Source organism: Anomaloglossus baeobatrachus, chromosome 3, assembly GCF_048569485.1.
Source record: "Anomaloglossus baeobatrachus isolate aAnoBae1 chromosome 3, aAnoBae1.hap1, whole genome shotgun sequence".
Classification (NCBI taxonomy): Eukaryota; Metazoa; Chordata; class Amphibia; order Anura; family Aromobatidae; genus Anomaloglossus; species Anomaloglossus baeobatrachus.
In genome coordinates this window covers 520,557,797-520,585,674 of record NC_134355.1, presented here as the reverse complement: position 1 = coordinate 520,585,674, position 27,878 = coordinate 520,557,797, and the positions used below count along the sequence as shown (strand labels likewise).

General features: G+C 43.0%; 2 protein-coding genes across 6 annotated transcripts in view; one reads left to right on the top strand and one right to left on the bottom strand.

Moving 5' to 3' along the window:
• MED12L (mediator complex subunit 12L) overlaps positions 1–27,878 on the top strand; it is a 1,012,447-nt gene that overhangs the window by 446,687 nt on the left and 537,882 nt on the right. The gene's annotated exons all lie outside the window — the stretch shown is intronic.
• On the bottom strand, positions 655–25,946 carry LOC142296757 (G-protein coupled receptor 87-like). Of its 3 annotated transcripts, XM_075340742.1 has the most exons (5): positions 25,887–25,946; positions 25,335–25,462; positions 22,354–22,391; positions 18,524–18,630; positions 656–1,733 (listed from the first exon to the last, which is right to left on the bottom strand). In XM_075340742.1, exons 4-5 carry the CDS (start codon positions 18,612–18,614, stop codon positions 709–711), a joined length of 1,116 nt encoding a protein of 371 aa, XP_075196857.1. In that variant the 5' UTR covers positions 18,615–18,630; positions 22,354–22,391; positions 25,335–25,462; positions 25,887–25,946; the 3' UTR covers positions 656–708. The 3 variants fall into 3 exon arrangements, with proteins under 3 accessions (XP_075196858.1, XP_075196857.1, XP_075196859.1); XM_075340743.1 differs by lacking the exons at positions 22,354–22,391; positions 25,887–25,946 and having other exon boundaries at positions 655–1,733; positions 25,335–25,428; XM_075340744.1 differs by lacking the exons at positions 18,524–18,630; positions 25,887–25,946 and having other exon boundaries at positions 25,335–25,428.

Genomic DNA, 27,878 nt, shown 5'->3' with positions numbered 1-27,878 from the left:
AACTCCTTTTATGAAACCTCTATAGTTCTGATATTAAAGCCTAACAAAGACCTGCTGGACTGTGGCTCATACAGGACCATATCATTGTTAAACTCTGATTACAAGTTGCTCACCAAAATCCTAGCCAATAGGTTAAATAAAGTAATACCAGCTATAATCCATAGAGACCAATCCGGCTTTATACCGGGCAGAAGTACATCGGACAACCTGAGAAGGGCACAAATAATTCTGCAGCTGGGGGAGAGGAGTGAAGAGGATTGGGCTTTGGTCTCAGTGGATGTGGCCAAGGCCTTTGACTCCATAGAATGGCCCTATCTTTTGGAAGTGCTCTGGAAGTTTGGATTTGGCAATAATTTTATTAAATGGGCAGAGATATTGTATAAATCCCCCAGCACTAATATTCAAATAAATGGAGGTTTATCAGAATGTTTCTCTCTGAGCAGGGGCACCCTGAGGTTCCCCTGTACCCACTATTAGGCTGCACCACTGTAATTGTTACCATGGTTAGCTTCTTAGGGGCCCACTCAGATGTTTTGCCTCCTCCTGAGCTAACCTCCTAGCTACGCCTCTGTATGAGACCTATCAAACCATCTGGAGCTCTAGTGATATCTAATACATTATGAAAACCATGAAGCAAAGAATATAATTTTAGTATTTTAATTAATATTATTTACATGTATGACACTGCAGTGATCTTGGGTCTCCCTTTCATACCTCTGTATAATCACAGTATATCCGCACTTCAGATTTCTTCACACTTTGTAGGGATCTTATACTTTCACTCCTGGATCTAATGCTGGACCTGTTAAACAGTCTGTGGGAGAAGGATCTGCACATGAAAAAATAGATGATAGGATCCAAACACACATTGCAGGCAGCAAGAATTAGAGTTCCCTCCTTGCAGTATAGCAGAATGGTATATAGATGTTTCTCCAGGATTGTGTCTAGATGGCTGAACAGGAATGGCAGCTCACATAGATGGTAGGGCAAAAAACATACGAAGAAAACAGCCACAACTACACGGATACTTTGGTTATGTCGTCTTGTCCGACTTGAACAACTTATAAAAGGTTTGCTGGATTTCTGTATATGTCTAGATATTGAAATGTAACAAGCTATAAGCACAATCATCACAGTAATAAATATCAACGTATGAATATAAGTGATAGCTGAATGCCATTGAACTCCTAAGGGGCTCTTGAGTCTTATGCAGTCATTGACATTGTCTCTAGTTGGCTCAGCATTTGTCAAGATGACATTTGGCAAGGCAAGCACCGACATGATTAGCCAAACACCTGTAGACACCATCTTTGTGAACTTAATGCTGTACATTTTCGAACTTCCAAAAGGTTTCACCACTTTTAGATATCTATCAATACTGATTAGTCCGAGAAACACAATACTTATGTACATGCTGGTATAGAACAAGATACTGCTGTACCGACACAGGTAGAAGTTGAAATTCCATTGTGCGATCCCAGAAGTCTGTATGATTTTAAATGGGAAGGACACCGTCATCAGGAGATCAGCGCCCATAATGTTTTTCAGATAGACAATGAAACTTGTTTTGCTTCTGATTTGGAAGAAAATCCAGACTGCAAGACCATTGAGCATGATACTCCCAAGGAAAAGGATGAGATATACCACAGGAAAGATGATCCTAAGCAGTTCCGTGAGATTCGCTGTGTTCTCTCCATGACTTGTGATGTTGTTAAAGTCTTCTCTTACGTATTCTGTGCAAAGGGAAAGGGAAATTATTTACAAATGAAGTACTGAAAAACTAAGCAAACATTTCTCTTCATTACTAAGATAACAAACACTTCTACCTCAATGGCCACAATTCATCAAAACCTTTGTTGCTGGTCTTGATGAGGGTGCGTGACGGTGTCAGACATTGTTGTTTCATGATACACAGCTGACCAGTGGCGTATGTATCCATGTACCATGCCAGAATTATTACTACAGTCTATTACTGGAGTAAGATTTGTTGCATAAGGAACGCCACAGCTCATAATTAATTAGACAACCTCTGGCACCACACCCATTTTGGTGGAGCTGAAAGAAACTGTCTTAAAAACTAGTGATGGGCTAACGTGCTCGACACTGCTCATTATTCGATCAAGCATTGAAGTGCTCTGGTACTCGAGTATCGCGGGTGCTCAGATATTTAGTCCGTGAAACAACGACAACAATGCACAGGCTTGCTTCACTTCATATTGCAGACACCCCAAGAAAAGCCATTAACAGTCTCTGAATGGCTCTCCCAGGAGATACAATAACATTTTTGGATGTAGTGTGACCAACATAAAAAACAAAAATCAAAACCCACCCTCTCTCCCACCGGGGAAGTGCTTTGTTTATGGCTGGCTGTATGTGGGTGGAGACCCGAACATGCCAATCATTAATTTTCCATAATGCTTGTTACTCGTGTCGAGAGCGTCTGACCAGCTCGAATCAAGTAACGAGCATTTTAGTGCCTGCCCATCACTAGTAAAATTGCTAAAAATCCCCAAAGATTTGCGCTACTTCACAAGTTTTGAGCCAAAATATTGTGACTTTTCAAAGCAATTTATGACAGAATTTTGGGAAAATTTCTTTGATGAATTGGGGCTTATATGTTCTTTAACCCCTTCACGACCATGGACGGATATATCCGTCATGGAGCGTGTCCCGTTAAGCCCCGCCCCATGCCGCGGGCAGGCGGCGGTGGTCGGCACACATATCAGCTGTATTCAACAGCTGACATGTGTGCCTGCTAGCCGCGGGTGGAATTGCTTCCACCCGCGGCCATTAACCCCTTAAATCTTGCTGCCAAAGTCTGGCAGCAAGATCTATATGCGCGCGGCCATGTTTTTTACTTCCCGCCGCCCCCACCGGAAGTCACGTGCGTGATCACGTGACTATCGGTGGTTGCCATCGTAGCACAGGGTCATGTGATGACGCCTGCAGCTATGAAGTTTCACTTTCGTGTTCCCTCGGCCGCGAGCAGAGAGAAACAGAAAGTGACTGCATCTGCTGTTTACAGCTGTATAGCTGTGATCAGCAGATAGATAAGAGCGATCGGATTGCTGATCGCTATAGCCCCTTAGGAGGACTAGTAAAATAAAACAAAAAAGTAAAAAAAAAGTTTTAAAAAATAAATAAAAAAAAAAAAACCTAAAATTTCAAATCACCCCCTTTCCCCCCATTGAAAATGAAAGGGTTAAAAAATAAATAAATATACACATATTTGGTATCGCCGCGTTCAGAAATGCCCGATCTATCAAAATATAAAATCAATTAATCTGATTGGTAAACGGCGTAGTGGCAAAAAAATTCCAAACGCCAAAATTACGTTTTTTGGTCGCCGCAAGTTTTACGCAAAATGCAATAACAGGCAATCAAAACATAGGATCTGCGCAAAAATGGTACAATTAGAAATGACAGCTCGAGACGCAAAAAATAAGCCATCACTGAGCCATAGATCCCAAAAAATAAGAACACTACGTGTTTCGGAAAATGGCGCAAAACGTTCGCCCCTTTTATTGGACAAACTTGTGAATTTTTTTTAACCCCTTAGATACAAGTAAACCTATACATGTTTGGTGTCTACAAACACGCACCGACCTCAGGCATCATACTCACACATCAGTTTTACCATATAGTGAACACCGTGAATAAAACATCCCAAAAACTATTGTGCCATCACACTTTTTTTGCAATTTTTCCGCATTTGGAATTTTTTTGCTGTTTTCCAGTACACGACATAATAAAAGTTATGCTTTCAGTTAAAAGTACAACTTGTCCCGCAAAAAACAAGCCCTCATATGGCAAGATTGACGAAAAAATAAAAAAGTTACGGCTCTCGGAAGAAGGGGAGCAAAAAACAAAAACGCAAAAACGGAAAGTGCCCCGGGGCTGAAGGGTTAATAAGAAGAAGTCTAGGTAATTTACTATGATAATATAAAAATAATATATGATATGATAATATAGTCATTGATTGTGCATTTTCACATATGTTTTTAAAGGGTTGAACTTTCAGTCTGACCTACTATTATCATGGTAAGGAAAAGTTTCATTAGCGCTTGCAATTTATTTAAATTTTTCTCCAAGCTTGAGTCCAGTGGGTGGTGCTACTCAGCTATAGACTATCAATCAATGGATTTCTCTCTAGTATTCCACATAGGACCATATTATACTTGTTAGCTGACATTTTACATTTCTGATGTAAAGCTTCTGTTAGACATAAAAGGCCCATGGTCTTTAAAGGTTCACTGGAATCCCTTCCCGAAAAAGGAGGTACCTGTACATCTTACTTGTATGCATATGTCGCAGGCGGAGGAGGGGACGCCGCGCTCTCCCACTGCTCGGGTCCGGCTGCCACGGCTGCTGCGGCCTGCTGCTGCTCGGTGGCTCGAGCGATGGGCCGGATCCCGGGGACTCTAGCGGCGCTCCTCGCCCGTGAGTGAAAGGGGATTGGGATTTGGGATAGTTTATTGTCCGTGACGCCACCCACGGTTGTGGTGATTTGTTGGCACCACCGCTGCTCGGTATGAGGATCCCGGGAATGATGATATGGAGCAGCTAGTTGTTGTGTTGCCCCTCCGTGGGTAGGGGTTGGTGATCCTGGGGCCCCGTGATGAGGTGGGAGATGCAGGGCCTGGTGGGCGCAGGGACGCGGGGGCAGCGCTGTGCCTTGCGGCACTGTGGTACTCACTCAGCCTGAGACGATGACACAGTTCTCGGTAAAACACACGGCTGGAAAGACGGTTCCCACGGACGGCTGCACTTGCTTTCCCCAGTCGGTGACGGTGACGGTCCCTCTGTCCTGCACCTAAGTTGATGTTGGTTGCGATGGGTTCCCACCGGTAACCCGCTCCCCGGCTTGGATATGGGCCGGAGGAGCCCTACTTTGCCCGCAGGCGCTGGCCCTGAGAAACTGGTGCCCTGGCGGTGGCGGTGTCTCTCCGTTACGGTTGGACTGTTGCCTTCTATCGGGACTTGGTTGTTGGGAGACAGTCGTCCCCTTCACTGACGGATTTGGCAAATTATGGCGACTCCTAGCCTTGCCGGGATCCGAAAGGCCCCTGCCCTGGTGCTGACTGTCCTTTGTATACTGCTCCAGACCGCCGGGCCACTACCCGTCCGCGGTCCTTCCAGCAACCTCCGAGCAGTCCCCCTCCAGACAATCACCTCCGTCTGCTGACCTTGCTGACACTGTCCTGGCACATAGCCGGACCAACTTCAGGCTTTACTACTGTCACTTCAGCTTCTCTCTTCAGCTGTACTACAACTTCACTTCTACTTTACTTCACTTTCCTAAACTCAACTCCACTGTTTACTCCTTCACTTAGCTCCTCACTCAAGCTCTTCCCTGAGCTGACTGCCTGGTTCTTCCCGCCTCCAGGGCTGTGAACTCCTCGGTGGGCGGAGCCAACCGCCTGGCCCACCCCCTGGTGTGGACACCAGCCCCTGGAGGAAGGCAACAAGGATTTTGGTAGCTTGGGTGTTCCTAACTGGGGTGTAGGGTGTGGTGGTGTGATGACCTGTGACCCCTGGCTTACCCAGTGCGTCACACATACATTTCTGACAGTGGCGGTGGCATTTAAAAAGATTTTACGTACTTGTGTGCAATGCAGTTATGGGGTACAGATTAGTTATTGGGGGAGCCAAAGTTCTTCTGAAGACCTCTGTTGCTGCCATTTTGATGCTCTTATAAATCCCAGCCTATGGCTATCTCCGTAGGAGATGGGTAATTTTATTATGTCAAAAATAGTAAAAAACTTTTTTTTAAAGTATTAAAAAACATCTCAGGTTTAATTCACTCCCTCTTCCCTATCCAATAAAAAGTAATAAAAAAACCGCACACATTTGGTACATTCAAAATCTGATCTATCAAAATATAAAATTAATAAACCCGTACAAAAACACCATAAAGAAAAAAAATCTAATTGTCTGAATTTCCACTTTCAGTCTCCAGCAAAGTGTCATAAATACCCAAAAATGAGGAAAAAGTCTTCATGTAGCTCCATCAACAATTTTGTTATGGGTTTCAAAAAATGGCGTCAAAAGCAAATTTTGTTTTACAAAGTTTGGATTGTTTTAATAAAATGACTGAAATGCAAAAAAAAAAAAATTATAGGTATTGTATGGATGTAATCAAACCGATCTGGACAATTATGGTAATGTAGAAAGAATCTAGCACTCACAGGTAGTGACGTAAGAAGCAATGGGCCTAAACTACACCAATGGCTTCTTGCATCGCTTCAGTGTTCCATCAGCCTATTCTGCTTTATCCAGTGACCTGTGTATGTCTGATGAAGGTCTGGAATAGATCGAAATGTTGTGTCATACACTGTATATTTGTTACGGTATGGCTAGCTGATAGACTAATAGATGGAGAAATACACCTATCAGAAGTCAGGGTCCACTGTGCAGTGATGTTATGGCTGCTGCTGGTAGATAGGTGCCTGAACTGCAACTAGGCAAATGCTACTAAATATCAGAGTCCCCTGAGTTAAAGAACCCACAGGGAGGAAAATAAAGGTAAGACCATGAACTCTATTACAACACAGAAAGGTATGGGGTATAGCTATAGTAATGGCAACTCTGTTCCTGCACAGAGGTATATGAAGGTATAGCTATAGTAATGGCAACTCTGTTACTGCACTGGGCACCAAGGCCTGAGATCTTGTGTTACAGATCACACAGATGCTCTAATATAAACTCTATCGAGCACTGTTATTTCACAGCGTCAGGTTACGACTTATCACTTCTGTTACTTCACAGAAGCAAATATATATATATGTGGCGTACACATAGGGTGTATTTAGTGGACACTAACCGTATGCCACAATGGAGGAAACTCAAAGGGTGTGTAGAGGAGTCAATGAGGTCACTAGCTCCTATTAAGGACTACTGTGGAGTTCCACCGGTTAACCACCAGTGAACCCAGTACTAGCATAGCCCAGAAGCTCTGCCTAACCGGCAACTGACCCTAAACCGGTCTGATGTGACCACGACGCCTCGCCCTACACCTGCCTCTTAACCCTGTATCAGTCCCAGAGGACTTCAAGCCTGGCCCTGTACTAACGTGGTAAGTGCTTTCTGCACCACATATGAAGACGACTGAGCGTGGCCATGTGGGTGCCCAAAGCTTACATAACCTAAGAACATCCCACAAGATGAAGATCCCTATGACCTGCCCAAACCATAACCAATGAGCGGTCTTCCATGTGACCACACATCACTGATGACGTCACTTTGGCCAATGGGATCATTCCACATCATCTGTGATGTCACTAGGCCAATGGGATTGCGCCACGTGATCTGTGATGTCAACATGGCCAACAGGATTACGCCACGTCATCTGGACACCTGATGCACTAAGTGCCTGAGCATGCTCAGAAGCCTGAACCACTGACTTAGTCTCAATTCTGAGACTAACAGGCTGAGCATGCTCAAAAGGCACAACCCAGGACTTAAGCTGAAAACACCTAGATGTTCGGGTCAGTACCTGAGACTCAAGGAAGCAAACCGAACGAGGCCAAGCATAGGGGGAAATCATCCCAGGAGGCATCCGAGAAGACGCCGCAGTTTGGTTTGTGACAGGATTGGTTTATTCTAAATTAAAAGCATTTCTATTCACCTGCCTGCGAGTGCTGGACTCTTTCTACACTATTAAGCCAGGGGTGGGACCCTATTGGAGCACAAATCTCTCCAGGAGTGGCGTATTTCCGAATTGCTGAACAACCATGTTACCAGGTCAATTGTTCCAGGAACAAGACAGCTGTAGTGGTCTTGACATCAAACAACTTCTTAAATCTAATTTTTCTGCGATGTATAGAATATTGGATAAATTGCACTCCGCAGAACTATTAGATTTATTGAGGGAATGTAGAGAAATCTAATTCCTAGGAAATATTTGCTGATTTCTGACTTTAGCTTTATTTATTTCATGTTCTTCTAAATTCTAGAAGACAACTGACTATACTGTGATTTGGTGATGAATATTTAAAATGATTATGCTTAGCTGTCTATTGTATATAAATTGCTGATGCTAAAAGGAGAGCTTGATCCTATAAAAGTGCACTGGGTATCTAAGCATTACAAAATTACTGTCAAAGCATTAAAAGGACATGATGTACTAATGATTGTTTTATGAGTATTTGTTTCAAGCTTTTATGTTTTATATTGTTTATGACATTATTCACTGATGAAATGAAGTCTGCCTGTGTGATGTAAGGACTTAAACCAGGGGCATGCTGCCATGCTGTCTAATAATACAGTGGCAAACACAGCCGTGGTTAAACTACGAGACTAAATGTCCCCATAAACTTAGCCGTAGTTTGTCTGATAGCTCTATCTGCCCCATACATAGGAATGCCCAGCTTGGTTCTTGTGTTCTCTATGATCTATCTTGTCACTGCTTAGAACAAAGGAGTTGGTCACTGAAGTACAACAGGCTGGATCCTTCTCTCCCTGACATAATCTGTTGGGGAGTGTAACAAGGCTTCCAAACATATTAGATTTTCTGATGATCCTTTAAGTATAATGGTGAAATTTGTTGTACCGCTCTTTCCAGTCAAGTAGAAGGTACAACTGGGACTTGTCATGCTCTGCTTGGTGCTAGGAAAGCTTTTATAAACATCTCCTCTAACGTCGTTTCATAAGACAGATGGATAGCCTAATAAAATTGTATTAATGAAAGTGCACTTGTTCTCATTAAGGGTTAAGAAATAAGGAAATACGATTAAATGTAATGCTATGTGCCGCCCCAGCAGCGGATCGAACCGCTCGAATCCGGGGGTAGTGTCCGTTCGTGGCTCGAGGGTCTCCGGAGCCGGGGGCTTACGGGCCAGACTCTAAAGTAAAAGGGGGATATTTACAGGGGAGTTATAGTTTGTGACACCACCCGTGGTGTGCGGTAACTGGGAGTACCGCCGCTGCCGTTGGGAGTACCAGGGGTGATGGAATGGGGCAGCAAGGTGTTGTTACCCTCCACGGGTAGGGGTATGCCCCGAGATTCTGGATGATGATATTGGGTGCCATGACGGGGAGATCAGTCATGTACTCACTCAGCCAGTAAGCAGATGCTGATAGCCGGGTAAACCAAGTCTCTGGCTGCCGCTCAAAGGGGAGCTTGTCCGGGTCCCGTCCCCTGCAGTGCTGCCTGATGATCCGTGACCTGCTTCCTGGCACAAAGTTTTAATTCACCGTAGTGGCCCGGTAGTCTGGAACTTGCCGGGCCCCGATCCCACTATGGCTAAGTGTGGGAGCCTGCTCTCTGGGCTCACGCTTGGGATTTTAGTGGGGTGCTTGTATGGAAGGCCCTATCCCCTTCGTTGCGCTAGTATCCCGATTTTAGTGGGAACAGTCCATGAGAGCTCCGTTCTCCGCAGGTTAATTGCCGGGTTCCCTGAAGCTTCTCCCCAACCTAGGGTCCGTGTACCCCGCCGTGCCTTCGGTGCCGGACCGGTGATAGGACCAGGCTGCTGACCGTCCTCTTTGACAGGTCCAGGCACCTTGCCTCAATCTCGTGCGACCGGGGGTCCGACTCCTCTAGGTCCAGACCACCGTCTGCAACCTAGACAGCTACTCTTGGGAGCCACCGCTCCCTGCCTCCTCCACTTCACAACTCCTTTCCACTCTCCTCTCCACATTCCCCTCTGACACTCATCTCCCCTTCCTGACCCCTAGGTGGGCGACCCTATTCCGCTCAAGCCGCCCACTGGTGTGTCTGGTGGGTGTGGTGCAGGGTGTATTTAGGACTTAATTTGCTGTTGGGGGCAGCACTGCAAGATGGGTACCCAGAACCATGAGAAATTTGAATACTGCACTAAGGAGAAGAGCGTGCAGTACCCTGTGATGACCTGATAGACCAGGGGCGTCACAGCTATATTGGTAGTTTAAAGAACCTGTGGTAGAGCTAAGGGGGCTGTAAAAGGTAGCAAAAGAGGGCAATTGCACTGCAAACATGTGAATATGGAATACATTTTAAAAAACGCCATGGGCTCTCGCCTATTTTTGATAACAAGTGCAGGTAAAAGAGACAGCTGCAGGCTGTAACCCTCAGATATCAGCTTAATCTTGGCTGGTTATCAAAAATAGGGGGTACCCACACAGTTTTTTTTAATTATACAGTGTGGGGTCCCCCCTACTTTTGATAACCAGACAAAGTAAAGTGTGAGATATTCTGGGCCTGCCTCTGACTGTCATTGACCTCTGGAGCCTCTTTCTGAGAAGTTTTTCAGAACAAAACTCCATAGGAATTGATGAATGTTGTCGGGACTTCCACATAATTTTTTGTTTAATCTTTATTGTTTACAGCAGTATACAGTCTTCTTCTGCATGCAGTACAGCTTGTTGATTGGTTAAACTTCAGACATGCTTTATTAGCATACAAACAGTACCTGAACTCCACTCTCAGACACAGATTGTTTTTAAAAGTCCATGTTCGAGTCTGAGCCCGAGACACCTTTGCACACTGTGAACTTTACCATTCGGGTTCACTCATCCCTATTTCACAGTTGTAGGTTTGCATCTTAAATGGTACTACCATAAAGACCACCTGACACCAGGTTCCCATATAAATTAGAAACAGCACCTGTAAGCCCTCACATACAGCATCGTAGAATGCTGTCTATATGGAACCACCCCATAGGTGAGTATAATTTGCTTGCAGAGTCGCTTGGAAATGTATATATAGCATTCTAGAATGATGTATATGAAGACTTGGTTCTGACCATAATTTATATGGGAAAAATCTAGTGCCAGGTTTAAGGCGGGCTTTGCACATTGCGACATCGCAAGCTGATGCTGCGATGTCGCACGCGATAGTCCCTGCCCCCGTCACAGGTACGATATCTTGTGATATCTGGCGTAGCGAAAATTATCACTACGCCAGCTTCACATGCACTCACCTGCCCTGCGACCGACGCTCTGGCCGGTGACCCGCCTCCTTCCTAAGGGGGCGGGTCGTGCGGCGTCATAGCGACGTCACACGGCAGGCGGCCAATGGCGGCGGAGGGGCGGAGATGAGCAGGATGTAAACATCCCGCTCACCTCCTTCCTTCCGTATAGCCGCCGGCGGCAGGTGAGGTGATGTTCCTCGCTCCTGCGGCTTCATACACAGCGATGTGTGCTGCTGCAGAAACGAGGAACAACATCGCACCGGTCGCGGCACCGGCATTATGGAAATGTCGGTGAATGCAACGATGATACGATAACGACGTTTTTGCGCTCGTTCATCGTATCATCTAGCATTTACACAGTACGATGTCGAAAGTGACGCCGGATGTGCATCACTTTCGAGATGACCCCACCGACATCACACGTGCGATGTCGCAACGTGCAAAGCCGCCCTAAGGGTATGTTCTCATGTTAAACATTTGCAATATAAATTTCTGCACCATTTCTGCATCTTTTGGTAGGAACAACACTGTGTAAAATAGCTGCATTTTTGCTGTATTTTTTAACATGCATTTTTGTTGCAGACTTTTCCCCACTCATTAGTATGGGTCAAATTTGTAGCAAAAATGCTAAAAGGATTGACAGGTTGGAGATTTAACTCTGCACCAAATCTGCAAGGAAAGAAAACAAATAGCAACGTGTGCATGAGCCTTAAGGCTTTCCAGAATGATTTCATGCATTTCACTCGCTAGGGTGACTAGCTACCATGTAAAATAATTTTGGGACTGAGTGACATGGCGGATTTACATAGTATATGCATATGTGATGCTTGCATGGATAATTGTCTGTATTTGTGTTACAAACAATGTAGGTTTAATAACACTTATCGAAATAAGAGAAGCTTTTCACCTAATTGTGTTTACTGTAGAAAGCGTCTCCTGCCCGACAAGTGTCAAGCAGAACTTAGTGCACCGGGGTTACATTAGAGGTTTCCTACAAATGAAACCACTTCCTTATAATTGAGGAAATAAAACACTAGTAACAAATAACCTTTTCTGGATCTGTCTATCAGTTTATAATGTGAAAATATAAATATATAGAGCAGCTCAGTCTATTGTACTTTCGCAGAATTTGTTAGACCTTTATAGAGATTTTGATTGATCTTTATTATTTTGTAATTATACATATAAAGCATACTTTCTACAGAAACAGATGTGAAAATTGGTACTAGAAATAATCTGATCAAAAGTCCAGTACTCCTTAGAATTTTTGTATATCAGAAAAACATCCAAACGACTAATAGGAGTTGTCTCATGCAGACAACCGTTGTTTATATGCTCTAGTATACAAAAGAACCAATGTGCATGCAATGAATATGAATGTACTTTTGATGTCAACTGTGCAAAAATGGCCACTGCAGTAAAACAGAAAAATGTAAGTTAAAAAACTGCTATTTACGGAGTATGCTCACATATGGAGGTAAGCTTGGAGTACAAATCTGCAATTACTTTATGTGACTGCAGACTTGTGAATCATCACAATGCGCACTGCGCACGCTGCCAGGATTCTCCGGTGACCGCCAGTGATCTGGATATAAGCGGCATCATGCCAACTAGACATGCATGAAGTGAATTGAGCAAGACCAGATACGTCTAGTCGGAATGTGGCTGCTCCTGGCGACTGCATTTGAGAATCCTGACAGCACGCACACTGCTCACTGTGAGGATTCATATGTCTGCAGTCATATTGAGTTATTGCAGACTTGTACCCCAAGCCTGGACAACCCTATTATCTGAATAGAAATCTAAAGTCCCACATACACGTAGGATAAAAGTTGCCTGAACCATCAAATTTTGTCCAAATGGTCCAACCATCTAATGTGAATAGGGGCCTCCAAACTGTCCTCCGACAGAATATTCAACTGAAAAAAAATTGGGCGGTTGATTCCATTTCCAATCCTTTTATTTGGTGGGGAGAACACTAGAACAATTAGACGTGTTATGGGTAGGGAGTAGTGGAGGGACAGTTTTCAGCTGAGGAAACATTCGTCTGTCTGCTATTTAATGTATATAATATATAGTTGAAAAATAGAAAACGGGTTTGATGTCGCACTAAAAACCACAGATGCTGTATATTTAAAAATGTCTCTTTTATTTCACAGTTCTACGCGTTTCAGGGACATCTCCGTCCCTTTCTTCAGGAAAAAATAAATCATGATTTCTTTTTTCTGAAGAAGGGGACGGAGATGTCCCTGAAACATGTAGAACTGTGAAATAAAAGAGACATTTTTAAATATACAGCATCTGTGGTTTTTAGCGCGGTATCAAACCCGTTTTCTATTTTTCAACTATATATTATATGCCTCTACGGGGCCGCTGCTGAACCACCAAGACACTCACAAGCGATCATAAGGGGTTGTTACTGGCACCACCTCACCAGGTGAGTGTAACATTCCTTATTTCCTTCTACCCTCATACCGGGTAAGACCCTATTGCGCTTTCTTTCCCTTCTATAGTAATTTAATGTATATAGCCTCTGCTGAAGAGATTCTCCAAAGCACATGAGGCGATTCCCTTCTCCTCAGTGCTGCTTTAGGCCAGGTCATGTTTTCTAGCCTCTGTGGGCTATTGCCAAACTCTCCAGTGAGCAATCCGCTCCCGACCTGTAGTCCTCCATTACTTCTCTAAGGGATCTAAGCTTCACTGGCTTCCAGGTTACTGCAACTTTATGCTTAAAAGTTTATAGACCTTCTACAAGTTCTTCAGGCACCGCAAATGATCTAATAACACCTTCTATTCTTGGTGCCTGCATCATTCTGCAGTTTACTGTCCTTTCCTTTGGTGTTTCCATTGTATTCAACTTGGGAACATAGTCTCAAGGGGGCCAAATACACCAATGATAGCCCAATTTCTTCACGATGTTTCCTTTTTGCACACTGTACCACTTCACAGTGAGACATAGAGTGTGAGGGCCTGTCCATCACCACAGCCCACTATGCGTAGTCATTGTGCCACAGCCTCTCAGGCACATTTCAAAGCTCTGATGCTTCTTCTTTGGTAACTGTTTCTTGCTCTTAGCTGAGTTTGTTACGAAACCCAGTACAGAGGATCTTTACTTGCCATGTGTCTTGGCCTCACTCCCTGGAAAACAGCTACACTATGTACCGCACAATACAGTATACAGAGCATACATGCATGAAAATAATAGCCACTATGATATATTTACAGTCCTTTTTGTATGGGGGGAACTTATCAGGTTGATCCTCATAAATGTGTTACTATTCATTTTTCGGGTTTTACCTCCTTATCCACACACAAGGCAATTGACCCAATTTGACACAGCTCATTTGTAATGGTGAAATAAAACAGTAGCAATCATGCTTCCCACGCTGTTATCTTCTTGTCTTATGTCTGTAGAAATCTTCACAAAGATTTAGTTAATTCAAACTAGGCTTAGACATTTAAAGCTTTAATGCCTTGAAGTAGTTTCTTCTGTAAAGGAAATCACCGTTCATGTTGCAACCCATCTGGGCGTTCTTCTTTTACTTTGCTGAAGAGTGTAGGTGGCATATTTGTTGAAGTTGGGTGATGTTGCAATGTCAACCTAAATCCTATCTAATAGAAAGCCAGATAAGACTCCGCCAGGCCTGCCAACGTTTGAATTAGCATTTTTTGTATTTTCCGGTATCATGTTTTTGTTCATAGTAAATGTTTAAAGGAAGACAAGAAACTTTTAATTACCTTTGCCTGAATTGTATCCAAGATTCCTTGGCACATTATACTATTTACTTTGTCTGTTCGTTATTATTTTTTAAAATATACACTTTTTTTTAGTACTTTCCTTACTTTTAAACATTGATTGTTATGTAATTTATAATATTCAGTTAAAATGGGCAAGCAAACACATGTGAGTCATTCTAGTTATGAGGTCTTTCCCCGGCATTGTTCACAGAATGCACATGCTATTTACATCACCTGCATTCTTTAAATGGATGGGATGTAATGAAGTAATACTGGCTAACCGGCAGGCTTTGCCCTCTCTATTAAAAATGTATCTTTGGCATCATCATGTCATCTCTACTTTTTATTCAGATTGTTTTCACTTGCAAAGGCAGTGATTAAAGGGAACCTGTTAATTCCAATATGTACCCAGAACCACGAGCAGTTCTGGGTGCATATTGCTAATCCCTGCCTAACCGTCCCTGTCTATAGTAGCATAGATAAAGAGATCTTTAGAAAAAGTATTTCTAAAGATCTATTATCGTATGCTAATGAGCGCAGGGACTAGTCCCCTGGGCGTTAGTTCCCCTGGCTTGTCGGCTCCATTAGCATGTTATTAAGCACAAAACCTTATAAATAAAGTACATAGCCTATCAAACTTAATTCATATAATTGCACAAATGAAAACCACAGTATTCGGCTAAAAAATAGATTTTATTGAGAACACACTTTTTTTTTAAAAAAAAGATATGAAGTGAAAACAAAATAATCCACAATACAATACACTGCATAAATAAGCCAGTACTTGGTGATAAATATATCAATAGTTGAGTACTCACAATAAATTACAAAAAATCATAGATATATTTAGTAGTGAATGATAGCTGCCTAGAAATGTTAAATAAATATATCAGCAAAGAAAGGGGCCTTAGAGTAAAGTGCAAAGTGCTACAAGGGCCTCTATCAATATAGTGACAAATGCTGAATATACAATCCAATGTGCAAAAATATCCACCATAGCCAAAGGCTTATATTAGCTAGATGAAAAAAATGGAAGAAGTCCATGGGCTATATAGTACCTGGTCAGAATAAGGGGGCCTCACAAGTGCATAGTGCAAGAGGTCCTATGTAATAAAGTGACCAGTGCTAACGATTTATAAAAGTTTCAACAAGCATCTTCGTCACACACCTCCTGACGAAGATGCTTCTTGAAACATATGTTGAGGTTGACGCCTTGGTGCTCTAATTGCTATGTGAGTGAATGGATGTTTATGCTTAGTCTGCCGTATACAACTTTGCATTCCTTTTTCCATGCTCTTTTTACTTTTATATATCATTAGCACTGGTCACTTTATTACATAGGACCTCTTGCACTATGCACTTGTGAGGCCCGCTTATTCTGAGCAGTTACTATATAGCCCATGGACTTCTTCCATTTTTTTCATCTAGCTAATATAAGCCTTTGGCTATGGCGGGTATTTTTGCACATGGGATTGGATATTCAGCATTTGTCACTTTATTGATAGAGGTAGCACTTTGCACTTTACTCTAAGGCCCCTTTCTTTGCTGATATATTAATTTAACATTCCTAGGCAGCTATCCATTCACTACTAAATATATCTATGATTTTTTGTAATTTATTATGAGTACTCAACTATTGATATATTTATCACCAAATACTAGCTTATTTATGCAGTGTACTGTATTGTGGATTATTTTTTTTTCAGTTCTTATCTTTTTTTAAAAAAAGCGTGTTCTCCTAAAATCTATTTTTTAGCCGAATACTGTGGTTTTCATTTGTGTCATTCCTTTAGTATGTTAGTACGCCCCTGTGGGTGTGCTATCATGCTAATGAATGTGCAGCATCAGAGGATGATCTCACTCACCTCTCTACTGCAATTGCCGCTGGACGCTGGATTTCAGCTCAGTGCGCATGACCCCGGAGCTTTGTTCATGCACACTACTTCAGTTTGAAGCCAGGACACATACACCTGGCTTCATAGTGCGCATGACCGGAACTCCGGGGTCATGCACACATCCAGTGTTTGGTGGCGATGGCAGTGAGATCATCCTCTGATGCTGCACATTTTTTAACATGTTAGCACACCCACAGGGGCTACTAACATGCTAATGGAGCCGACTAGCCAGGGGAACTAATGCCCAGAGGACTAGTCCCCGCGCTCATTACCATATGATATAAGAGCTTTAGGAATAAATTTTCTAAAGATCACTTTATCTATGCTAATGTATACAGGGACAGTTAGGCAGAGATTAGCAATATGCACTTAGAACTGTTCGTGGTTCTGGGTGCATATTGGACCTGACAGGTTCCCTTTAAAGAGGTTATCCACTACTTGGTGACCTATCCTTAGGATAAGCCATAGGTGTCTGATTGTCTAGGGTCCAACACTCGGCACCCGCACAGATCAGCTGTTTTCGTTTTTTGGTTCAACAGTTGGAAATCCTCAGTTCCAGAGCTGGCCAGTTAACTGATAGTGGCCACAGCCTTGTACTGCACATCTTTCTCCTATTGATATAAATATGAGGCGGATGTGCAGTATCCAGCCGCGATCAGAAGACGGGGCAGATCCGGTACTGAACATTTCCATCCACCTGCTGCATCGGGAACAGCTGATCTGCGGAGGTATTGGGTGTCTGACCCCGACCGATCAGACATTGATGACCTATCCTACAGATTGGCTATTCATTTAAAAGTTGTGGACAAACTCTTTAAGAATATTCCAGCATATTTCAGGTTTGCTGTATTTAGTATGTAATGCATTTTTTTTTTATTGTACAAACAATGTAAGGTTGCCTTTATTTTAGATTGCTTAATAGTATTATAAGACTTATGGCAAAAAGCTGTATCGTTGAAAAAATGAGGGGCTTCCCGATTCTTAGCTTTCTCACAAAAGGGTGACAGATATTACACATGGCTTAGGCTTTGTACACACTGCATCTGTGCTCACTGTCAGGCACGTACACTCAGAAGGTAAGTGCCCAACAATAGCCAGGGTCTGGATGGAAGACCAGCTATACGTCCTCCATCATTGTAAAAGAAGTAAGTACCATATGATATCTGTTTCTTTACAGTGACTCTCTGTCTAGGAAAACACAGTCTAAGGCCCCCTTCACACGCATGTGCCTCCGGTACGTGTTTGACCGTTTTCTCACGTACCGGATACACGTACACACGTAGACCAAGGTATTCCTATGGTTTCGGACACACGTAAGTATTTTGGCATGGAACGGGTATCCGCCCCGTACTTACGTGTGTCCGTGTGTTCCACACGCCGACATGTCTGTATTTTGTCTCCAGCATTACGGGTGGGACACGGAATGCAAACGTGTCACACGTAACACACACGGACCACACTAATGTGTTTTGTGTGACACGCATCGGAGAGAAGACATGTGTCTGTTAGAAAAAAACCCAAAACATTACTCACCTTCTCCAGCCCTCCTGTCTCTGCCGCTGCTGTCACTTGCTGCCGACCGCCGCTCATTATGCTAATTGAATATTCACTTCACTGCGGCTGGAAGCAACAGCAGCGGGGAGTCGCAGGATCGGAGACCGAAGATCAGCACCACGGACAGAGACGCCAGGGACAGGTGAGTAGAAAGTACCCGTTCTACGTGTGTTATCACGGATAACACATGGAGAACACACGTAGCCCATAAACACGGGTCACGGAGGGCAAAACTGACCTCTGACACGTGCGTGAAAAACGTACATGTGAAGGGGGCCTTAGACAGTCAGTATGCAGATAAACCAGCCAAATGGAGGCTGAAAAAACACACTTTTAGCCTCCCTGTGGTTACAGTATATGTTTTGATGTGTGCGGCTAATGGCACAGACGCAGTGTGTACTCAGCCTTAGAGTCATCTAGCATAGCAGACATAAATAGTTGTACCTGGTGATTTAACATGTTGGGTAACATCCATATCGGTGCTTGCAGTGCTCCAGGATGCTACAGAAGCATTTAATCCTCTTGATAACATCATTTGCCTTCCATCAGCTCTAGGGTGAAATGTATTAATAACAGTTAGTGTGGAACAGCTCATTGTATGAGCCTATGGTAGGATACCAGCAAATTGTATTAGGAGTATTTCTCTAAACGCGATAACAATTTGGGTAATTAAGGAGAACAGCAGCAGGGAATTACATTTCCTCTTGGCAGTTCTGGTGCCATAAGCAAAATACAGACATCGTGCCAGTATTCTCTGAAGGTAGAGTAGCTGCCATGATGCTTTGTTAAAACAATCATGTCCTTCTTTCTCTTCAGATACTATACATTGCTACGTCTTAATTCTGAGACAAATAAGGCATTCCAGTAACCACTTCAAATTGTGACCTCCTAGGGTTTTTTTTATAAAATAATAATAATGTTATTTATATAGCGCCAACATATTCCGCAGCACTTTACAATAAGTTGGGACATATATAGACAATAAAGTCAATACAAAGTAAGACATAGTTCAGTAGTTACTGGAGAAGTGAGGGCCCTGCTCGAAAGCTTATAATCTACAAGAAAATAGGAAGGACACAATAGGTAGATCTCCTTTTTATGTATGGTGAGACCATCATTATTATAAATAGGGGTTTCCATATGATCCAATCATCAGCCAGTATCTAAATGCAGTTATTGTGTGCTACTGGGTGCATGGAGTATATGGAGACAGATGAGGGAGCTAATTCTGATTAAAATTTAGAAAGTGGAAACAGGGGAAAGTTAGGTTGGTGAATTGAGGTGCTAGGCCTGCTAAAAAGAGATGTGTTTTAAGGCATGCTTAAAAACGTCAGGGCTAGGTAGTAGTCAGATTGTCTGGGGTAGTGTATTCCAGAAAACTGGTGTAGCGTGAAAGAAGTTTTGAAGACAGAGGTGCAAGGTTCAGATTATGTGGGATGTTAGCCTTAGATCAGTTAAAGAAAGGAGGGCATGTATAGAATAAAATACAAAGATGAGGGAGGAGACATAAGATGGTGTAGAATGTGGAGAGTTTTGTGGGTGAGAGAGATGAGTTTGCATTGTATTCTGTAGTGAGTGGGTGGCCAGTACAATAATTGGCACAGGGTGGAGGCATCTGGGAAGTGACTGGACAAAAATATGACCTTAATAAATTTGAATCTAAAATATCACAAAAAGTGCATGACTCTTTGCCCAATGTAATACTCCCCACCTGAGGATATGTGCAGAATCCCTAGGGAACAAAATATTTATGCAAAAAATATATTTAATAAAAGTTATATCTTTATTAGAATTAAATAAAAGGAAATAATCAACAGGTAAAACCTCCTTAGAGGAGATACATGCATAACCTGGAAAATCAACGTTAATAAAAGGGTTATGTAGTAACAATCAAATTATATGGGGGATAAAGTGCATAGGTATAAGCAAAAAAAGATTAATATCCCCATCGAAGGATAAGCTCACTTAAACACCAAAGCGGTTCTCAGACACCCATGGCAGGAACAAAAATGCATAAAATACAATTAAGGCACATTACCTAGTTATACAGTAGATTGCACACAGGGTCTCAGGTAGAGTGTACCTCCGTCTGATGTGCATTTCCCCCAGCTTCTTCCAGGGTAAGAAGTGTATAATTGAGTGTCCTCAGCATAGTGATGAGCGAGCACTACCATGCACGTGTACTCGGTACTCATAACGAGCATTGATAAGTGAGTACTACCATGCTCCGTACTTGTAACGAGCAATGATGAGCGGGCACTATGATGCTTGGGTTTTCAGTACTCATAAACACTACTATGACCGGGTGCTCCGTACTCGTAATCAGTAGTGATGAGCGAGCACTACTATGATTGGGTGCTTGGTACGCATAATAAGCAGTGATGAGTGAGCAATACCATGCTTGGGTGCTTTGTACTCGTAACGAGTAGTGATGAGCGAGCACTTCCATGGTCGGGTGCTTGGTACTCATAATGAGCAGTGATGAGCGAGCACTACCATGCTTGGGTGCTCGGTACTTGTAACAAGTAGTGATTAACGAGCACTACCATGCTTGGGTGCTCGGTACTTGTAACAAGTAATGGTTAGCGAGCACTACCATGCTTGGGTGTTCGGTACTTGTAACAAGTAGTGATTAGCGAGCACTACCATGCTCAGGTGCTCGGTAGTCATAATGAGCAGTGATGAGTGAGCACTACCATCCTCGGGTTCTCGGTACTCGTAACGAGTAGTGATGAGCAGGCACTACCATACTTGGGTGTTCGGTACTCATAACGCGTAGTAATGAGCAAGCACTACCATGCTCTGGTGCTTGGTACTCGTAAGCACTACTATGACTGGGTGCTCAGTACTCGTAAGGAGTAGTGTTGACCGAGCACTACCATTCTCAAGTATCCGGTATTCGTAATGAGTAGGGATGAGCAAGCACTACCATGTTCAGGTGCTCCGTACTCGTAACAAGCAGTTAGATGCTAGGATGGGCGTGATTCGAGTACCTGAGTATAATGGAAGTCAACTGGGAACCCAAGCTTTTTTCCTGAATATCTTCTGGAAATATGCTCGAGTTTTCCATTGACTTCCATTATACTCAGTCCATGAGCCCATTTGAACTTCCATCCTGCTCGTTTTGAGTACCAAGCACTCAAGCATGGCAGTGCTCTCTCATCACTACTTATTATGATTATCGAGCACACGAGCATGTGTGTGTATGTGTATATATATATATATATATATATATATATATATATATATATATATATAAAAAAAATCTGCATAATAGATAAAAGATACAAGGGAAGATGCAATGATTTGTAAATGTCTCGGTTGTTATATATAATTTATCCTGGCATTAAAACATCAATATATCCTTTTGAATGCTACATAAACCTGCTTAGGTCAGTGGTTTTGTCAGAAATATATTGTTACAGAAGTCACTGCCTTAATTCCTCTAAAGCATTTGTCTTGGTTTATATTCACAGATGCAGACTTGTTGCACGTGTTTCTGCAAAAGGGCTTTTCATGCGTATATAAACCTATGCACATGCTGCAAAATCCTCCCCATTCAGATGAAAGTCAGATTTTCAGTTAAAGAATATTCTGCAGCAATTGTGCATTAAAGGGGTTGTCCACTATTAGGACAACCCCTCTGATTCCACATGTTTCCTCCAGGTAAAACAATATAGGCTATACTCTCCTCTCATACCGGCGACGTTCCAGCGCTGTCTAGCGGGACCAAACAAGCAATCTACAGGAAGTGAGCTCAGCCACAGCTCTCACTTCCTGTTGAATAACTTGTTTGGTCCAAATGCGGGGAGACAGAAGACAGTACTGATTGGACGCTGGGCTCTCGTGATGTCACAACCCACCTGAGTCCTGGAACCACGAGCTCATACACCGCTGGATCCGCTCTGGTACAGAAGGGGAGCATAGGCTCTATTTTTTTACCTGGAGGAAACATGTGGTATCAGAATCCTAGTAGTGGACAACTTCTTTAAGATTGTATGTAAATCTCACATAGGCAACATACACACACTGAGTATTTGGTGAGTTTTTTACCTCACTATTTGTTGCCAAAACCAGGAGTGGACCAAAGTGTAAAAGAAACCTGGGCACCACTTCACCCACTCCTGGTTTTGGCAACAAATACTGAGGTAAAATAAACTCATTGAATACTCATCATGTGCACATGGCTTTATAGTCCTGATTTCTAGTCTAGTGGAGAGTCGGCTTTATAATATTCACAATGTATCAGTGAGTAATGGAAATGTAAACCTTACCTTGTGCATGGAGATGCTTTCTCAGTACGCTGCAATGTCTAGTATGAGAAAATACTGTGTATTACATGAGGTAGTAAATTACAGGCATAGAAATCTAGCAGAGCGGAGCACATGTATGGCTGTTTGTACATCTTTTGTATCCTAACAAGTCTAAAGCTGCAGGTTTGAACATGAAGGCGACAGGATATGTCTGAATTACATCTTAGCCGGGAGACGGTACAGGAGGGTTACTTTCATGTGAAAAAAGCTAAAGGTAAATAGCTGAATTATACTGTATGTGCTCCGAAAGAAAAGCATGAGGTCATGAAAACATTCAGATATTACGACTAGAACACATCAGACATTCAGTCTGCACTGCGGATGAATTAGAGATGACAGCTTCTGGAGCCGCAAAATTGCAGAATACAGAATTATCTCTCATCATCGAAGCCATGAGAACTGTGAACGTGTTATAAGGGAGATACTAGGGGGGCCACCATCACTAGTTATACCCAAATATCCCCGTCAGTGCTGTCATAGTGAATGTGTAATCTCTACTCTTTTCATGGACATGGGAGCCCCTTCTTATGAGAGCTGGGTGACCCAGTGATCATACATACTCTGTACCAAGTGACCATACGTATTCCGTACACAGTGATCATATATATTCTGTACACAGTGATCATACATACTCTGTACACAGTGATCATACATATTCTGTACCAAGTGATCATACGTATTCCGTACACAGTGATCATACATACTCTGTACACAGTGATCATACATATTCTGTACACAGTGATCATACATATTCTGTACACAGTGATCATACATATTCTGTACACAGTGATCATACATATTCTGTACACAGTGATCATACATACTCTGTACACAGTGATCATACATATTCTGTACCCAGTGATCATACGTATTATGTACACAGTGATCATGCATATTCCGTACACCGTGATCATACATATTCTGTACACAGTGATCGTATGTATTCTGTACCCAGTGATCATACATATTCTGTACACAGTGATCATACATATTCTGTACACAGTGATCATACATATTCTGTACCCAGTGATCATACATATTCCCTACAGTGATCATACATACTCTGTACACAGTGATCATACATATTCTGTACACAGTGATCATACATATTCTGTACCCAGTGATCATACGTATTATGTACACAGTGATCATGCATATTCCGTACACAGTGATCATACATTTTCTGTACACAGTGATCGTATGTATTCTGTACACAGTGATCATACATATTTTTTGCCCAGAGACCATACATATTCTCTACCCAGAGATCATACATATTTTGTGCCCAGAGATCATACACATACTGTACCAAGTGATCGTACATATTCTGTACCCAGGGATCATACATATGCTGGTTTGCATCTTTTTATTAACATTTGATGATACATATTCTGTACACAAGCATTATACATATTTCGTACCCAGTGACCATACATATTCTGTGCCCAGTGACCATGCATATTCTGTGCCCTGTGACGATACATATTCTGTACCCAGTGATTATACATATTCTGTACCCAGCAATCATACATATTCTGCACCTAGTGATCATGCATATTCTGTAACCCGCAACTATACATATTCTGTATCCAGTGATCATACAGCACATATTTTGTACTCAGTGATCATACATATTCTGTGCCCAGCAATCATACATATTATGTACCCAGAGCTCATATATATTCTGTACCCACAAATCATACATATTCTGTACCCAATGATCATACATATTCTGTTCCCAGAGATCATACATATTCTGTGCCCAAGGATCATACATATTCTGTACCCAGCGATCATACATATTCTGTACCTGGTGATCATACATATTATGTACCCAGCCTGTTTAATATTCCACAGGTTTTCTCCCTCTACAAGCCCCAGTGCTGGAATTTGTAGTCTGAGGTAATGTGTACATTTTTAAAATCCAGTTATAAAAGTTTACATACATGTATTTAGGTGTTTTGCTTTAGAACTGGGCTCATGCACATGACTTCCAAGTTGTATTAGGGCAACCACAGGTGTCTCTGGATCCCTACCTACTGTAGTTTAGTATATTCTGCATTGTCAGCAGTGGTACATGGAGGATTCTATAGAGAATTCAAAATAAAAACATGGAATGCTCTGAACAGTTCTGTATTACTAAAAATTACCTCGATGGGAAAACTGCCCTATAATGTTACAGTACATGGAGCTTGCTCACAGTTACATGATCCACATGCTCAAGGACTCTATTTGCACCTTGCAGCTCCTGCTCATTGCTCTGCATTGTGTCTGAGGCCTACATGATCAGGCTCGTGCAGACACTGTATTTTTGGTGTCCTGGGTATTATCTGTTAAGTCTATGGGTCCATGGAAAAAATCGGACTGCACTCGGATGACATCGGAGTGTAGTCCAATTTTTTCCATAGACTGATAACTGGAGAAGATCAAGTAACTTTTTTCTATTCCTCACTTATGATCCCACTCTGATCAGATTGAGTGGAATGTTTTTCTGGGATGGAGAAAATCCAGTGCTGTGTAATACCACAGAAATATTCACAGAGTATGCCACCTCACAGGCCACTGTGACTAGCACAATATGAGGACAGAATATTATTATTAATAATAATAATAAGAATGAGAAATATCTTCTAGCATGTATAGCTGCTATAAAGAATGACATCAGCAGGTGACATCATTGTGGAGTTTAGGTCAGATATACTGTACGACACACTGGGCCAAGGATACCCAGATCATATAACAGATATTTACTAATAAATAAGCGTTGTAGAGCATAGAGGATGCAAATAATAGAAAAATATATATATATTTATCAATTTACAATTAAAAAGATTAACTTTTAATGGGAGCTGTTTAACAGTTTAGGACAGCTAATAAGTATTTAACAGTTAATATAATAATATGTGACAATATCAGAAACAATACAACACAAAACAGGTTACCTTGCTATGGAGAGCAGGCGTTTGATTGCTCTATGAAGGGGTAACTTGGCGTGGAAACCTCTGAACCTGTATCCAAGCCCATAATGATAGTTGATGGCGTTTGATTAAAAGGGACAAATCCTTCAAATCTGAAGCAGAAGCGAACACAGAAGATTAAACCATCCCGGGCACCTGCTGGGAGAGTCTAAAATCTTATTATTCATAAAAACCAGCATCTCTCATTAATGACAATGAGTCACTGGGAAGTGTAAAGGAGAACTATAGATTAATAGCTTATTCAAGTCTGAACCTCTCCTCTTAAACTAAACAGCCTGTAGAAAGGTGTGTTTGCCATTTAATGGATCATGGGGCGGATGTGTGTAGAATAATCGGCTCAGGATCTTCTATAGAAATGTTTTGTAACTTATCATTACTTTTACTTCATGTTAAATCCTTCTGAAAACCAACATTAGATTCTGTATCTTCTGCAATCTTGTAGTACACCTTAAAGGCAGTGAAAAGTCACATGTGGTTATCCCGAAAATTCATGACGCTATTCACTGAATTACTTACTGTTCAACAGCCTTGTGATACATTTGGTAGATACTTCGACACAGAGTCCTAAACATTGAAACTGCAGCACCAAGAAGGAAAAGAAGTAGAATTATGCAAAATTCAGGATGGATAGACGTATTAAAGATATGCAAATGATGGAAAATGAAAAAAATAATCATCTCAATTTATTCAGCATATATTGAGCGCCACACCCAGAAATCTGCACTTGCTCACCTTGGCCACTATCACTGAGGTTATTAAAGGGAATCTGTCACCAGGATTTTGCTCTCTCATCTGAGAGCAGCATAATGTAAAGACAGAGACCCTGATTCCAGCGATGTGTCACTTACTATTTGCTGTCATTTTGATAAAATCAATGTTTTCTCTGCTGCAGATCTAGCAGTTGTAGGGTAAGTTCACATAGTGCGTTTTTCGCGGCGTTTTTGCACGTTTTTCGGGTGCGTTTTTGGCCTCAAAACTGCATGACTTTGCTTCCCCAGCAAAGTCTATGATTTTTCATTTTTGCTGTCCGCACACAACCTTTTTTTTTAAGCTGCGTTTTTGAGCTTAAAAAAAAAAATGGACATGTCAATTCTTTCCTGCGTTTTTCTGCGTTTTCCCCCCATGCAATGCATTGTAAAAACGCAGCAAAACGCAGAGATTAAAAACGCAGCAAAACACAGCCAAAAACGTACCAAACGTGTTTTTTTTCTTGCGTTTTTTTGCCGCGGGTGTGTTTTTAGCGGCCAAAAACGCAGCGTTAATAAGATGCAGCGTGTGCACATAGCCATACAGAACTCATGAATATGTTGGTCTATCTATCAGCATGCCAAGTAGTCCTCTAATGATAAAAACACTGTTTAATCAGCAGTAGATTATCAAAACTACACTAAGCAGCCCAGTAAGTGACACATTGCTGGAATCAGGATCGTTGCCTATACGCTATGCTGCTCTCCGATTAGGTGGCAAAAATTGGTGACAGATTCCCTTTAATGGTTGTCTGAGGAATGCGCTTCCATGCAGAATGCACTATTTCTTGCAGATCATGAAGATCTACTACTGGCAGCTCCCTTTGTAGTTATCGACCAATGACTTCCAGTTGTGCTTGATGTAAGACAAATCCAGAGACCCTACAGGCCATTATAGCATGTTTAGACAGCCATGGATCCCCCCTTGGGGAGGAGGGGCGACATGACCAAGGGGGAGTTAGGGAGTGATGGGGTTAATAGGGACAGTTTGCTTGGCAGGCCTAATATGGCATTAAGGGGTGGTTTTAGCTTGGGAGGAAGAGGAGGAGTAGGGAAAGGGTTAGTCTGGGAGAGGAGGGGGTTACCTCCTCTTCTTCTTCCGGACGCCAAGAGATCAGCAGCACGAGTCACCATGGCTGATCTCCAGGAACTTCAGCGCCTGATTACAGCAGCCATTGCAGCGCACGGGCCCCTGGCAGTGCAGACCCACATCAGGGCTGCCGGGGTTAACCCGTCGGCGCTTGCCCCTCGCTCCCCCAGCCGTGGTGTGCGCCAGTTGCGGCCCCCCCGCAGGTATTCCCCGGGTGCGGGGGGGGCGAGGAGGAGATGCCAGAGCCCCTCCAGGGACCCTCCACAGCGGGCCGAGCAGCAGCGCAGTCCGGCTGCTGCTCCCAGCAGCAGCAGGAGGAATCTGCGTTCCAGCCGCGGTGGTCGGGAGGTGGGAGTGGCCAGCGTGGGGCCTACTTCCGGTCCCGGCCTCCGGGCTGGATTTCCAGTGACAGCAGCGGCTCCAGGTCGGGAGCGCGCTCGGCGAGGGATGGAGGCCAGCAGTTCCCCCTGCAGTCGGCGGGGGGACCGAGGGGCTGCAGGCAGCGGTAGGTCCAGCGCCAGGGGGAGGTCTGTGGTGCCTGACCCTGGCGCGGCAGTGAGCAGGGGTGACGGCGTGAGCCATGCGGCGACCGCCCGGTCACTCAGGACCGCTGTGCAGCCCCCGGATGTCGCGGTGTCCCGTGGGAGCGGGAGGACCCAGCGGCAGGAGGCC